General features: G+C 41.6%; 2 protein-coding genes across 2 annotated transcripts in view; one reads left to right on the forward strand and one right to left on the reverse strand.

The window, feature by feature from the left end:
* The window catches only part of COG5 (component of oligomeric golgi complex 5), a 200,042-nt gene extending 197,688 nt beyond the window's left edge, over positions 1 to 2,354 (reverse strand). The window contains 3 exon segments of the mRNA XM_086609866.1: positions 206 to 263; positions 1,232 to 1,371; positions 2,279 to 2,354. Coding sequence (XP_086465992.1) covers positions 206 to 263; positions 1,232 to 1,371; positions 2,279 to 2,354 — 274 coding nt within the window.
* Positions 2,355 to 3,134: 780 nt separating this feature from the next.
* On the forward strand, positions 3,135 to 11,771 carry DUS4L (dihydrouridine synthase 4 like). The gene is given in 7 exon segments (XM_086610204.1): positions 3,135 to 3,277; positions 3,522 to 3,643; positions 6,547 to 6,664; positions 8,109 to 8,231; positions 9,191 to 9,445; positions 11,008 to 11,036; positions 11,039 to 11,771. Coding segments are annotated over 7 exon segments (972 nt in total). The 5' UTR covers positions 3,135 to 3,167; the 3' UTR covers positions 11,254 to 11,771.
* The last annotated feature ends 4,261 nt before the right edge of the window (positions 11,772 to 16,032 follow it).

The raw sequence follows: 16,032 nt of genomic DNA on the forward strand, positions 1-16,032 counted from the left end.
TACTCCAGAGATATCAGCCAAATCTTCTCCCTGGAGCTCCATCTACTGACATCAAAAAAAAGCTGCCACATGTTACTGCTCAGAAGTAAGATCTGCAGCCTTAACATCAAGGGCCAAAGTTGGCAGTGAATGACATTTCTTGCACAGATATTGAAAGTGCTTCCTCCATTGCAAGAAGTAACAAGCACAATATAATGGTATTTACCTTCCAGGGACTCAATTCCAGTTGCTTGGGCCAACAGGTCTTCATGTCTTGCAACAACCTTAAAAAGAATAGATAAATCAACACAGAAAAATTGAGATGTGTGCCTGAAAGGAATATTAATATATCATCATCTTTCCTACATTAGGCATACACAGGAAAAAGCAGCCACATCTTAAAGATGAAAGGGTTTTCAGAACATGTTCTAAGTCACAAAAGTAGCAAGCTCAGAACAGGAAGAGGGTCAGTAACTGCAGTGTAGCTGAAATCCTAATTAAAGCCAGCAGAGCAATCACATTTCAACACACTTTCACATATAATTGTAAATGTAAGCTTATTAACCACACAGTAATAATGTATATTCACATTTTTAATATTTTCTTTTCTATTTATGACATTTAGAAACTAGATCCCAAAGAATTTGCCAACTGGGGCAGGGAGAGGGAGGAAGAGGTTTTGCAAATACACACAAACTTAGCATGTGATCTCATTACAAGGTCCACTGTGGATTTGTGGTATTTGCTTAGATTTTACCAAAAAGCCTTCTACTATCCAAACTCAAAAGCCTTTGTGGAGGTGTGTTAACATAGCTTATTATCTGCCCAGCTAAAGATATGCTTTAGAGCCTATGTTACTCTCCAGCACAGGATGAAAGGGTGCAAGTCACATCACTCCCTATCTTCTCAGAATTGTCATCCCAAAACACGGGACAGAGCTTCTGATAGCTGACATGATCATTTGGAAAGTGTCAAGGAACATCCTTACGAGGACTGGAACCTCCATGTATACAGAGATGGACTGCAAGACACTGGAAACAAAGCAGTATACAGCTTCTTGGTAGGAATACTAAGAGTGGGCTTGACTGAGTTAAGTTTCAGATTTGCTACCAGTTTTGCAGCATACTGTACCTTTAGTTACTGCTTACAGAGTACACTGGGCAGCTTCGGAAGTAACAGGATCATACAATTACTAAGTTTTTGACTAGTTTTTATCAACCACCCCAGAATAACAGGTATGCTTTAAACTTACTTGTAAATGAAGCTCTTTATCCAACTGACTAATACCTTGGGCAAGTTTTGCTAGTTGCTCAGCTATCACAGCCTGATGGATAGACTGGGAAGTGTAAGCTTTCACATCAAAGTCTTCTCTGAAGAAGTCAGTATAACATTCTGAAAAATATTTAGATTTTATCTACATGCTTCAAAACAGTTCAATAATATTTACAAATCTAAGCATACAGTTCTCTGATCTTCAATTTCTCCAAATGTAACAGCATATGTTCTCTACATCACGTAATATAAACGTGGCACCAATTTGAGAAGAGATCACAGTCAAGAGAAACAAGTTTGGAGCTGAAGAGGGATGTGTAAAAGGTGATAGACACTCATATTCCTACATTCCCCACAGCCCTTTCTTGAGTAGAATACACTAAAAAGTATCAGTATCTTCTTCAAACTTTACAGTGTAACAGAGCTGAGGCTGTTGAGGTTGTACCCGTAACCAAACACACACCAGTCACCTTCCAATCCCTGAGGATCGAAGTGGCATGAGACACAACTTCACCAAATCACGCCAAACTCTTACAACGGTACTGGTTTATAAAATACTCGATTAAGAAAAGATACGGCAATGATGATTTCGGATCAAGAGCCGAGTTTCCAGACAGCGCATATTAATACTGCCAAGCACTTCTGTCTCCTTTCCACCTCGCAGGACCGTGCCACCAAGACCCCTCTGCCCGCAGCGGGAGGTCTCCTCCCCGAGGAGGACCACTGGCTCCTGCAGCCCCCCCGGCGCCTGCCGTCCCTCCGCCGCCGAAACTTTCTGCGACTTGACAGCACGGGGGTTTACCGCCCTCCTCGCCCCGTCCCCAAGCACCGGCGCCTCTCCCCCGGCTCTGCCCGCCCAGCCCAGCACCGCCCTCGCAAAGGACCCTCCGTCTTCTCCGGGCCGCCCGCGGACGGGACCCCCGACGTGGCCCCGCCGGCGGGGGCACTGCCCGTCCACCGCCGCCCCCCGCGCCGAACCGGCGACGCGTGGCCGTTCCCCCAGCCGCCGCCAACGGCCGTGCCTCACCGTCCGCCAGCAGCTCGGCGAGGGCCGGAGCGCGGCGGGCTCCGCCGCCGCCCGCCCCCTCCTCCTCCTCCTCCATGCTGGCAGGTGCCGGGAGCCCGCGCGTCACTCCCGGGCGGCGGCGCGCGGCGATGATGGCGAAGGCGCGCGACGGAAGAGGCCCGCCCCGCGAGCGGGCGGGCGGCGGCGGGGCCGCAGCGCACGTGGTGAGCGCGGGGCCGGGCGTGGCGGGAGCGCGCGGGCAGCGGGCCGGGCGGGGGCCCGCAGCGCGGCGTGGCCGCACGGAGGGCGGGAGGGCGCCGGGCGGGCTGTGGTGGCAGCACCGCCGCGCTCCCCCGGCCCGCAGGCACCGACACGCAGGAGCGAGCTCAGGCCGGGGCGGTCGGGCCGCAGCCCCCGTCGTGCGAGGAGAGGCGGAGGGAGCTGGGCTTGCGGCGGGAGGACGAGAGGCAGCGAGCCCGGGCTGAAGCAGGGCCGGTTCGCGCCCGACATGAGGAAAAACTTCCTCCGTGAGGCGTGTGGGGCAGGGCGGGAGCTGCCCTGAGCCCCCCGGTCCGGCCTCGGAGCCGGCCCCGCGCGGAGGGGCTGGGCTGGAGACCGGCCGGCGGCCCGAGCGATCCGTACTGTGATCCGCAACGACGGCGTCAGAGCGGGAGCGCTCGCAAATGGCAGCGGGCGCCTGGCGCAAGGCCGGTGTTCACCGCTGCGCAGGTGCTGTTGTTCGCCGTTCCTCACCGCGCACGTCACGGACTTCTCTGAGGGACGCTTTGCCGAAAAGCAATTCCGGTTTAAGCTGTAGCGCTTCGCTGCGTGGTTTACCAGAAATAGCTGAATTACTTACGCTGCAAACGCTGTTGTTTTTTCCAGATGCTAAAAGGATTGTTAATTATACATGATTGGTGACATCCTAGAAGCGAAACAATGCCAACTAAAAGATCCCATGGATTTGTTTCGTTCTGGGCAAGTTGTAAAAATATGTGCCCCTATGGTCCGCTATTCAAAGTAAGTAACTGTCATGTCAACTATGTCTTCAGTGTGTTTCTCTGAGGAAGTTTATCTCGACTGGAAAAACCGGGACGATTACCTTGTTCTCCTTTAATTGTTTAAGACAGTGATGAACATGGGACATGTTTATTTTATGATTATACTTGGACATCCCCACTGTACTGCATGTCAGAACAGCATTTTAGAATAGCTAATAAGAAAAACGTTTTTATTTATCTCTTTAATTTTTGTGTGTCTGCAGGTTGGCTTTCAGAACCTTGGTTAGGAAATACAGTTGCGATTTGTGTTACACACCAATGATAGTGGCAGCTGATTTTGTGAGATCTGCAAAAGCTAGAGACAGCGAATTCACAACAAACAAAGGTATTTTTTTAAATAAATCATTGCCTTGTCAGAATGTTTTATGTGGTGATAAGCCAAATTGGCCAAGTGAATGAAGTCTGTCACACAACTTGACATTGATTAATAATTTTGGTATACTGTATCTGATTGTAGAACCATAGAAATATTCTATGTGAGAGTAAGCACATTCCAGTGATAGTATGTCAAATGAAATAGTGGAAAACCTTGTCTGCATCTGAAATCAGGGCCTCCAAACTGATTTAGATGTGTGGTGGGTTGACCACATATAGCTAGCCAGCGGCTATGCACCCACACCGCGGCTCACTCATTCCTCCTCCACCACCACCACCCCAGCAGCATAGAGGTAGAACTGAAAGAGCAAAGGCAAGAAAAACTCTTGGGTCAGATACAGACAGCTTAGTAAGTGAAGGGAAGAAGGAGAAAAAAACAAGTGATGCAAAGTCAGTCACTTCCCACCTCACACTAGCAGACCAGTGCCCAGCCAGTCTCCAAGCAACACCCACCCTGGAACACAATTTCCATTTCCCAACGCACTTTCTTCTTCCCTTACCACTCTGGTTTTATTGCTGAGCTTGATGTTGTACAGTATGGAGTATTCTTTGTGTCAGTTTGTGTCAGCTGTCCCAGCTGTGTCCACTCCAGTTTCTTGCCCACCCCAATCTATCTGATGGGAGCAGGGGGAGACAGAGTGAGACAAAAGAGGAAGTTTTGACACTGCAAGTGCTGTGTAGCAATAACTAAAACAGTGGTGCATTATCAACACTGGTTTTGTCACAAAATCCAAAACACAGCACCCTACAGGCTGCTATAAATAAACTTTAAATGAATTTAAAAATTAACTCCATCCCAGCCAGACCCATACAAGCATAGGCTGCAACTGGAGGAATGAAGAGAGCCCTGCGAATGTGCTCGTAAGACCGGCATGTAGGATCTATGAAGCGTGATGATTTGATCTGTTCAGAGCACTGAACTGGTGGGTTTGTAAGTGTGTATGTAATAGCAGGCGAGATATGTTCAGTTACTTTCGCACTGGGTGTTTACTATGGCGTGGTGTTCAAATAGAACAGAGCAGTTACAGAGAACAGTCACACTGGGAAGCACAGGTAGACTCTTACTAGTGGCATTCAACGTTTCAAAGGCATGAATAATTATTTGTGCGTAAAAATAAATTAGTAGGAACACAACTGACAATATATACGGCTCAAAGCTCCACAGAGCCACAAGTTTGCCTCCTTTGAATTTACTTACACTTCTGATCTACACGACGTCTGGTGGCATTGAAGTTCCACAGGTCGGATACATAGTGTGTTCTGGGAAGTGCAGGGATGGGGAGCGAGGAAATTCTCCTTTATGCTCCAACTTTGCTGCCTGATAACAAGAGGTACAAAATGAAATGTTCTAGTGTTGTAAACAGTGTCTTTTCCCTATTCACCTCTTTCATGCTGGCCTTAATTTTATAGGCCTCTAAAACATTCTGCCTCAGACAACATTGCCAAGATTATTGTATTTACATTATTAGCATTTATTCTTTTAACAAGTAGCTCTACAACAGGTTGTGAAATTTTACTGTGGTTTTATGTTTAACTTCCTGGCTGGCTGGCTGGGGATTTTGTCTTCTACTTAGAGTAGGTTTGGAGCCTAGAATTGCAGTTTCTGTTTTCCGTTTTCTTGAGCATTGATATTTCTTTGTTGTGCATTTCACAAATAGAGGTAGATATTCTTTGTGGCTGTCACTAAAAAATTTAATATGGCTAGACTCAGTGTTTTTATTGCTGAATGCTCAACCAAAAAAATCAGAGCGTGGGACTATTCCGAAGTATTTGCTGTAACATTGTAAATCTCTTCAGCTAGAGCACTGTGTTGAATGGACACTTTTTTGAAAATATGCAAGGGATTTTTTTTTTACTTGTTGGATTTTTAGGTAACTTCTAGAAGTGTCTCTGACTGAGAGGGTACCGCTGCCCTTTCTGACTTAAGCTCCAGTACTTTAAGAACTACTGATTTTCCACTAGAACAGAAAAATCTTCAGAAGCACTTGAGGTCTTTTCAGTACCAGAAGTGCACTTGCTTTGTGTATTTGTCGCATCATCTCTTCCCATCAGTGCTCAGATATCCCCCTTCCTCTTAACTACAGCAATTGTTTATATGGAAACTGAGCACTAAGACTGTTTAAGATATTTTTAGATGCTTTTAATGTAATCCAGTAGCTGTAAAAGAGAAGAGCATGTTCCGAATGACCATCTGGCTCTCTGCAGGGGCTTAGCAGATCACAAGTAGTTCAGTAGACCCAAGTTGAGGAGCACTGACGCTGGTTTCCCGCTTGAGACAAAGCTGCTATAGCTGCTTCTGCCCATGTGTTCTCATTCCAACTCTGCATGTTGCACTGTGGATAAAAACCAGCCATGTTGGCACAGAAGAGGAAAAAGATGGGCTGGAGTAAGGAAGAGCAAAGCTTATGAGTTGTTTAGCTCCTTTCTGAACGGTTGGTTCTGTAAGCAAGTTTCCCATCTGGCAAGACAAAGCCGTGTCAGCACAGCAAAGGGGCAGCATGCAGGCCAGAAGGGCCAGGCTGGCAGGGGAAGCATGAAGACTGCTGAAAAATAGAGAATACGTAGTTTCATGTATCGTCTTTGTGAAAAATAAGCATCTGACCAATTTGAGTGGTCAGCTACCTTTATTTATTTGTGATCTAGGGCTTGCAGAATCACTAAGTAGTTGAGTTTGGAAGGACCTCTGTAGGTCATGTTGTGCAGCTCCCCTGCTCAAGCCACATCACCGAGAGGCGGTTGCCCAGGACCATGGCCAGACAGCTTTTCAATATATGAGAAAGATTCAAAATTTAGAATTTCTTCTTTTTATTTTCTGGGTTTTTTTAAACTCTAAATATCTTTTAATTGGAGTAGGTGATCATCCATTGATTGTTCAGTTTGCTGCTAAAGAAGCACAAGTTTTGTGTGATGCTGCCCGTATCGTCTGTCCTTTTGCAGATGGAATAGACCTAAACTGTGGTTGTCCTCAGAGGTAAAGTTTGAAAAAGCTGGGTAAATATGATGAAATAATTTGAAATTAAAGAATGCTGGTCTTCATTTTCATAGTAATTTCTGTATTAAGTTAAAAATAGACTTTGATAGAGAAACAGCTTTTTAAATTGTTAGAAATGTCTATGTGGCAAGACTGTTCTGGGTGGTCTGGGATGCGTGTCACCATGGTGAGACTGGGAAAACCAGGGATATTTGCCAACTTGCCTTTTTTCATTTCTGAGATATCGAGTGTTGGCTCGGAAGCGAAGTGTCCATCCCTTCTGAACAGCTGTTAAATATGCATTACCAAAAGGAGCTTGCTGCCAATAATTTGAGAAAGGATGTGGCAATTCTCAAAATAATGAGGCAAGTCCTTGATGTCTCAGCTTCTGCAAGTGAAGGATAGTCTCTAAAATATAATTATACAGATTACATTATTCAGGAAGTGCTGAAAATAATTTCTTCCATCTTTTATTAGGTGTATAAGTACTGTGAATTAATGATCTACTTCTCATTTAAATTGATAAAGATTTTGTCTTGACAGTGAAACAGAGTAGTAATGCACAAGTGAAGATTCTTGCTACTTGGTTCAATGGAGAACCATTTATTACATGCTTGTCAGGCAGTCTTTTTCTAAGTTAAGACCTTAAAAATAAATGTAGGAAAGCAAAAGATAATATTACAGTGCAAATACTTCATTTGTCTATTCTAACTAGAATTGTCTTGACTTAAAATTATCGTATTTGAGGAAACTTTTCTGGAGAGATCTGAGACTTTAGCATGGAAGCATATTTTTTTCCTAAGCTAACTACAGTTGAATATGCCAAACTGTAAGTTCCTTTTAGGCCAACAATACCTGCTTACATCCTTTGTCGCTTGTGCACACTGGTTTCAAAATAACAAAACTTGAGGCACTTTATCTCCCTTTATATGAAAAATAGTTTAAGAAAAAAACTGCTGCTGTTAAGTGGAAGCAAATCAATCAAAAGAAAGTGTTTTGCAGTTGAGGGAACACAGAGTGTTACTGAAATCATATCCTTACTTGCACTTCAAAAATCTTCCTTTTCAACCCAAAGTAATTTTCTGTTTAGAAGAAATCCATGACTCAATGGAAGGGTAAACATCAAACTATTTATTTTATGTATGATCTAAATCATTATTGATTAAATGTTGATTTATCTTCCTTGTGACTCCACTTTGTGGACAGAAAATTGAACTGGAAGAGATTAGTAACTTGCCCAAAGTTCTAACAGCACAATGGAGACTAAATCGGGATCTAAAAGCTGGTGTCAAACTGCAAATCAATCATTGATCTACAGCCAGTACTCCCTCTGTTTACTCAGCCACACATTCTAAAGGTCATAAGGAAAGAAAGTTATGTATTTGACTGAAATTGATCTGCATTTTTTCAAATGTAGAATACAAATGTCCTTTTTCTTTTAAAGATGGGCAATTGCAGAAGGTTATGGTGCTTGCTTAATAAATAAACCAGAGCTGGTTCGAGATATGGTGAGACACGTACGGAATCAGATCGACAACCCTAGATTTTCAGTATCTGTTAAAATAAGGTAGGTCTAACTTAGGTGTTCTTTATGGTATGTGGAAGAATCCTAATTTTTGTTAAAGAAACACATTAGTGTAATAGTTACACTATGCTTTAATATACGTGATTCTGTTAATGTAATATTACACATTATAGTAATTTCCTTACAGGTGAAGACTGCTGAGATTTTTTGACCCCAGATAGCGAAAGAATGTCTGGGGCAAGTAATCCCAAACTTAGGTGGTAGAACCAGCACAGCCTTTGACTACTTACCCAGATAACATAGTGACTGCTAGAGTTTTCTCGCAATCCAAGCAACATGAAAGTACAAGTTGAAAGGTCTAGGGTTCCATAAAAGAAAAGCAATGCGTAGTATGTATCATCACAAGGGTTTACTTTGTGAGCTCTTGGAGGCCAGAGACGCAGTTGCTGTTGGCTGTAAATGGAAGGGTAACAAAACTGGGAACTGATCCCCACAGCTGCTCTAAGGAACACATCCTGCTTCTCTCTATCACTTTCTAAACTTCCGTAAACTGTTGCCTTGCGTTGCTTTGTACCACTTCATCTGCTGTTTATCCACACGTCCTGTGTGGCTTTTGCATATTTGTCAGCTAACTTTTAACTCAGTTTTCAATCCTTCATGAAGGGAGAACTATTATAAACTGATATTTATTTCACAAAATACGCAAAATAATGATGTTTATTTTAGAATCTTTTGGGCACCCTTGCTCAATTTCTATAAAATTTACCATATATGTTTCAGATATGTGATATAATCAGGAAATGCTAAATTAAATAGTGATTTCCATACATAAAACTCCTATGTCTTTATTTAAAAAAAAAAAAAATCTTTATCTTCCAATAGTAATATTTTCTTTATACTGTTACTTATACAAATCTGTGGTAACTTGTCCTTATGGAGGAGGGCTTTTTATACAGTTCAGGTAACTTAGTATCCAATGTTTTTATTCCTTGGAATTTTAGGATCCATGAGGACTTAAAAAGAACAGTTGACCTGTGTCAAAAAGCTGAAGCAACTGGAGTTTCTTGGATTACAGTACATGGGAGAAGTGTAGAAGAAAGACATCAGCCTGTACATTATGATGCTATTAAAATAATTAAACAAAGCTTGTCTATACCTATTGTGGCCAATGGAGACATTAAAACTTTAAAAGATGCTGAAAACGTTCATCACTTGACAGGAGCAGATGGTAAGATTAAACATACTCTATTTTCTAAGTAAACTTACAAATCAGATTCCAAAGTATTGTTTTTTGGCTGTAAGTAGGACATGATTTGAGTGCTTTTCACTCTTTGAGGAGACAAATGAAAGAGGATGTTTTAGATGCCTTATAAACTCATGAACAGAATCACTGTAATCAGAGCACTAGAGCAGTTATTCAAAGCCACAAATAATGATTTCTGAGGCAAATTACAAAAGCAGTTTGCTTAATTATGCTATCTCATCACTCAGTAGTGGAGTTCAGGAGGACCTTCATAATTCATTCAGTCTCTCTATGAAGCTGATCATCTTCTAAAGAACTGTAAACTTCCACTTGGAAATCTGTACTTCCTGCAAAAGGGAGCAGATATCTTACAGTAAGAATATGGTGGGAAAAGGAAATGTTGTTAAGCCAGTTACTTAACAGTTAAGATGATTAACTTAAAGTACACAGTGAAGCATTGGACTCTGAGATCTGTATGTATTTACCTTGTCTTACACTTCAGTGGTAAAATTTTGGGGTAAAGGATTGCCCTGCAGTTATTTAGTCAAAATGGATTCCTGCAGCTGTTTATGGTTTCAAGACAATGTGGAAATTCAGTATGTGTTTGAAGAGGTGATCTCTATCTACACACTTTGGATCTTAACAGCTAAAGAATAACAGGACAGAGAACAGTAGCTAGTGTGAGAAGAAAAAGTTCATGTGGCTTTTGACACTATTGGTATTTAATAGCAGCAACAAAAACTAATTGAACAAACTGCCATGCTGCTACAGTGACTTTCACCCCAAATACAAAGCAGGAAGGAAATACATAACAGAAAAGAATGTTTTCATAGCCCAGCTGACCTTCTTGAATAAGGAAAATATAAAGCAACAGCTTTTTTCTGTCATGTACAATACAACAGAATTTTTTCTTTTTTGATCATCCTATATTTTAAGGAGAGACTAAGTGTGATAGGTTATATATTGACAGTGCAGGAAAACAGAATCCGTTAATCACAGAAAAATCACGATAGAACTTGTGTGGGTTTATCTGACAGTTTGGGATTACAGTGGCAAATACACTGGCTTGTTCAGAAAGATTTACTGCAGATCAAGAGCCCTGAGATTTATATAATTGAGACACTGATCTCTCACTGGAAGAACGATCCTAGGTCAGTGAATCAGCTGAGTTGCACTAAAAGGAACTAAATTTAATATATTAGTACCTTGTGTCTTTTCCATTGTAGTTTTATGTTAAAAAGGCAGGCTTGTAGCCTTTGCATAGCAATAAAAACAAATACTATTGAATTGCAGTTTCAAAAGTAGGGAAGAAAGGCTTCTGTGTCCTGTGTTTTGTTTCAAAAGGAAGGATACATCACCAAGTGGAATGTGTGGGCAGGGGTGTAGGTACTCTGGGGTTTGGATCATTAAGTGGATTTCTCTGATATAGCTATAATACTCGTCCTTGTTGTTGTCCCATACTTGTCTGTAAGCTTTGGGTGGTTGTCCTGAGGGGTGCTACACAAAATCTACAGGAAGATTTAATGTAAGATTTAAACCATCATGTAACTTACTGCTTTGATTTCCAATTTGAAGGTGTATGGCGGCTAGAGGACTCTTAGCAAATCGGCTATGTTTGCAGGATACGAAGAGACACCTTTGAAGTGCATTCAGGACTGGGTTGACATTGCTCTTGAGCATGGAACTCCTTTTACATGTTTTCACCACCACTTGATGTACATGATGGAACGGATAACTTCAAAACAAGAAAAAAAAGTTTTTAATGTTTTATCAAGTACCTCAGCAGTACTAGATTATCTGAATGACCATTATGGTGTGTGATAACTGAAAGTATTTTTGTTCAATGTAACTTGTATATTGTTAAAGTCTTAATTGAGCTACAACATACTAGTCACTTTCATACATTGTGTAACTGTTTTCAACATAGCGTAACATTATGATCGGGGTGATACTTCATATTTTTAGTATTGTTACATCAGCATTTTTCATTCCAGAAAATACTCCAGATTCCACAAATGTGGAATTCTTTTTACAATGCACTACCACACAGAGGATTAATTATTGTAGACTCCAGTAATTTCATTTGGTTTTTTCCTCAGACAATTGCTTAGAGCAATAAGTTTGCAAAACTAAAGCCTTTCTTACGTGAAACCTCCTCAAATCAGAAGCACTGCTCATAAATAATACCAGGCATTTCAGACGAAAAGATTACCGAGGGAGCAATGACAGAAGTTTTTGCTTTACCGACATAAGCTGTACTTTTAAATTTGAGAAGATTTTTCAAGCTTAGACTGTGAGGCCTTGAAGCTCAGCGTAGTATCGTCTTTTAAATTAGATATTCTTTTGCAGACTAAACTTTCAAAACTTACGACTCAGAAAAAATCCACACTCCATATAGTGAAAAGAAACCTGGAATACATGAACAAGGACAGAAGAAGGAAAGAGTAAAATGAAAGATGGTTGAAACCAAGTACACACTTAGCTGTATCTAAGATACAAGACTTGAAAGTTACAATCTAATCTACTAAATTCAGTTTTGTTTATCTTCTGCATAATAATTATGTAAAAGATTAGTCCCAGTCTGCCAAAACAGAACTTTATAGGGTCAGAGAAAAGCTGACAGATTCATTGAGGCTCTGCAGTCCTTTCTGCCTGCTGGCATGTTGCTTATCAAAGCATGACAGCCACTTGGCTCTGAATCTTTGTATAGGAGGGAAATAGTGAAAATTAGAACAAGATAATAAAATTACACACCAGCTGCATTTGTTCTGCAAGGGAAATTTCGCAAATCTGTGCAGTACAATTATTTGTAATCAAATAATTTATTTTCTTTATATGTTTACAAGAAATTCGTACCAAAAATTGCTTCGTTTTCTGACTCTGATACTTCTATGAATATACAAGTGAATAGTTCTAAATTTTCTAAATAAATTACTTGGTTTTGTATACAATTGTAATTTTTTTTTAATTACATTGTAAACTATGACAGCCTGGGGGGAGGGAGGTTGCTTTTGATGCTGCTCGCCAAATCTTTTGATCGTTTAGGTATCTAAATTCTCGCAATTCTTTTAGTGCAATGGCATGCAAGACTCGATCATCTTTCATAGCACATATGTTCTGAGTTTAGGGTCTCGAACAGACATTCGAAAGGCATGACCTGTGTCATCGAGTCTAGTTCACTGTTTAAGACAGCAAAGTTATGTACCCCTTCTGATATGGTCAGCTTCCAGATGTGTCAACAATGGAAAACTACAGAGATTGTTTGCTATCCCAGGCTAATTGAGACAATCTCTACAACCTATTTTGGTGCAATAGTTCTCCGTTCCTTCAGACACTATTTTTTCACTCTTCTGGATTGTAATGTTTTTTAACATTGGATGAGCACGATTATGTATAGCATTCCAGGTAAAACCCCAGCAATGTCTTCTCTTTCTAATGCCTCACTTTTCCTCAATTAATATTCATCATGTAATTTATGAGCTCCCAGTTTTACAGCAAAAGTTCTTATTTCCCAACTGCATGACATTGTTTTTTGTACTGCTGAATTCCAGTCTCAAGTTCAGTCCAACTATAGTGCATAGCTCAGTTCTCCTCAGTTCTGAAAATGCCTCCAGCCTTCTGCATCAAAATTAAAAGTAAAACCTGTACAACTGAATTTTAGAAGAAAGGCATTCTTGAAAGTATTAGCCAAGCCATGTTGTTAGCATTTTCTTAAGATTTTTATCATTTGGCAAGCAACTATTATGTGCTGTGACTGTCTTGTTAGTCACAGAGGACTAGAGAATACAAAAGTTATTTATTAGAGTCAAATAACACAAATGCAAGGCTTTTTTTTTTTTAATAGTGGTAGTAATTGAATTTTAGAGGACTTGAAATACCTTGACCTATTAGGATCTGAATACTTGATGATTTTGAGGCAGCAGTTGTTATGCCTGTGTGAGATCAATCATAGAGCTTTCTGCCTGAAGTACAAGATCAAGGTTGCTGTTAAGATTGCTAGTAATGAGAGTGCTTGATCTGGCCAATCATGCATCAGAAAAGTCACAGAAGTTTGTCATCCCTTTTTGAGGGTGAAATGAATTGTACATCTCTTCCCTTGTGAATTTTGTATGCATCTGAACACACTTCACTGTGTTGATGCAGAGTAAACTGCAAAATTGGAGTCTTAAAGCCATGTGCTGAAAAACCATACTGTTCACATATACATAAATTGCTAAAGATGGGAGTTAGTTATTTAACTCACAGTGGTGTTGTAGAATGTGGTCATGTTTCTCATGATAAGCCATGTGAATATGGGGAAAATTCTCATCTCCAGTTTGAAGCCACTGGTTATATTCCTTCCCTGTATGTGTTACTCGTAACATCACCATGTACTGAGTCTTTCTGTTTTCTAACTTTCAAATTTTAAAAATTAACCCTTCAAGTAACGTAGATACAAAGCTTTGTTTCCTATTTTAGGTGCTTTACCTCCTGTAACTGATCAGCTCTTATGTTAAGCCACCCTGCGAAATAATGCCATGTTCGCATAATACCTGAACTTTCTTGCAACTTCTACCCTGCTTAGGTAGAAGTTAACCCCAGCTTCCCTCATGCAGCCTGTACAGTCCCATTTTCTCTATTCCCTACTGTTAAGTTGTTTCTTAGGTCTGCTCTCTGTCTTGAAGTTGATGGTTGGATAAATGCAGTGACAGATGAGACAGCTGTCATACAAGCCGAACTAGAATGGAACAAAGTTGAAACTTTCTCTTTGACTTTCTTTCAGCAGAGAATTAGTCAGACTTCTGTCTCTAAGCAGCTTCTAATACACGGCATTTTGTATATCTACCTCTGAATACTTCATCACCTTACTGGTGGGAGAGGAAGTATTTCTTTTAGCTGTAATGTTTAAGGTTCATGAGGTTTTTTTCCTAAAGCAGACAGCCATTATATATATTGTATGGCATCATATTTATTATTACACTGTGGTAGGCTGTAAGATAGGCAGCCTTAGATCAACAACCCAGGCTTCTACATCTTCAGTTAGAATACCTTCCAGGAGGTGCAGAGTGCCCTCAACAGGAGAGGGAGATCTCACGGATGTTTGGCAGGAGGCTTCTCTATGTGCTTTGGATCTCATTACAGGTTGATGGGGAACACGCATCATCTGCAGTGGAAGTGTACGGCAGTCACTGCAGAGTGAGTCTTTCTGAGGTCTTAGGAAGCCTCTGAAGTGAAAAGGCGGACTCAGAGTCTCTGGCAGTGGGGATATGCAAATATGGTCCTATCAGTGTGAGGCTAGGCTACTGGGAGGGCAGCTTACAGCGCTAGTAAGAGGTGAGAAGCAGCTCAAAAATGGAAACTGCTCTGGAATTAAAGTAGAGGAAGTCTTTGATAACATTTAACAGCTTCAATAAACTATAATGGCTGTAGGCCAATAGCTAAAATGTAATAACATACTAAGAGGTTATGTTTTGTCTATGTTTCTGATTAAATATGTTTATGAAAACATGTTAGAAATACTTCTTGAAACCCAGGCTGTTTTCACAGTGTAGACTGGATTGAAATGGCTGGGTTTATCAGCTCTCCAATATTTGTTATTCATGAACAATTATTTGGGATGTAACCTTTCATCCAGACATTGCTTGGCAGCAGCTAGGAAAATGTTAACACACTGGCTCCATCCCCAGGCTACAGCCCTGGGAAATTTTAAGTGTAAAACAATTTGAGATTGTGGTAGCAGCAAACAACTCTGCTCAAAAACTCTTATGCAGAATTTGCTACCCCATTTCAGTTCCAATGGTAACAAAGTAACAAAGAGCTACTATTCACAGCATTTAATCTGTCTCATTTTGGTGGAAATTAGTTGAGGACAGATTCCCAAAAAGCAGGTAGCTGTGTCAAGGAGGGCTGGTGATGCCCAGCCAGATAAGGTAACCTCTTCCACCAGCAGCACCTCAGGATGCTCATAAGGCTTCAGGCAAGTCAGTAAGCGGCTGAGTGGGCTCTGGCCTGAGCTGCCTGAACAGGGGCCAGAAGAACTCCTGGATGTGACACGTGAAATGGCTGGAACGGGACATGCGACCGTGTGAGAAACTGGCAAAAACTGCAGATAGCGCTGGGATGGATGGCTGGCTTTCACCGGCAGTTAAGGGGGAGTTATGTGAAAAACAACTGAACTACACAGATAACTGGAGAGTAGTTTTGGATGTTCTTTCGGGACTAGAAACTTGCAGGGCCAAGAGTGCCTGATAACCTTATCACTACCTCAATAACGCCATGTAAGGCCAAGTCTGCCTAAATAACAGTATCAGAAATACCGGATATGGGTACAGATACTGAAAAACTAGGAACAACAGGGGAAAGTGATTAGGGGAGGGTTATGCCGGGGCAAAGAAGGGCCGTTACAAGGGTGGCAAAAGAGGTGGTCAAGAAACGGGAAAACGGGTACCGAGGTACGGATATAACGCGGTCGGAGCCTCGTTATGCTGATAAAAAGAACTGCACACAGGTCAGTAGGACAGGACGGCGGGAGCCTCCAGCTCCACCGGGGCGGGACCAGAGAGGACCCTTCCCTCCGCTCGGGGCTGCCCGCACCTTTCCCCAGCTGGGATGGCGCCCGCC

Source organism: Tauraco erythrolophus, chromosome 4, assembly GCF_009769465.1.
Source record: "Tauraco erythrolophus isolate bTauEry1 chromosome 4, bTauEry1.pri, whole genome shotgun sequence".
NCBI classification, from domain to species: domain Eukaryota; kingdom Metazoa; phylum Chordata; class Aves; order Musophagiformes; family Musophagidae; genus Tauraco; species Tauraco erythrolophus.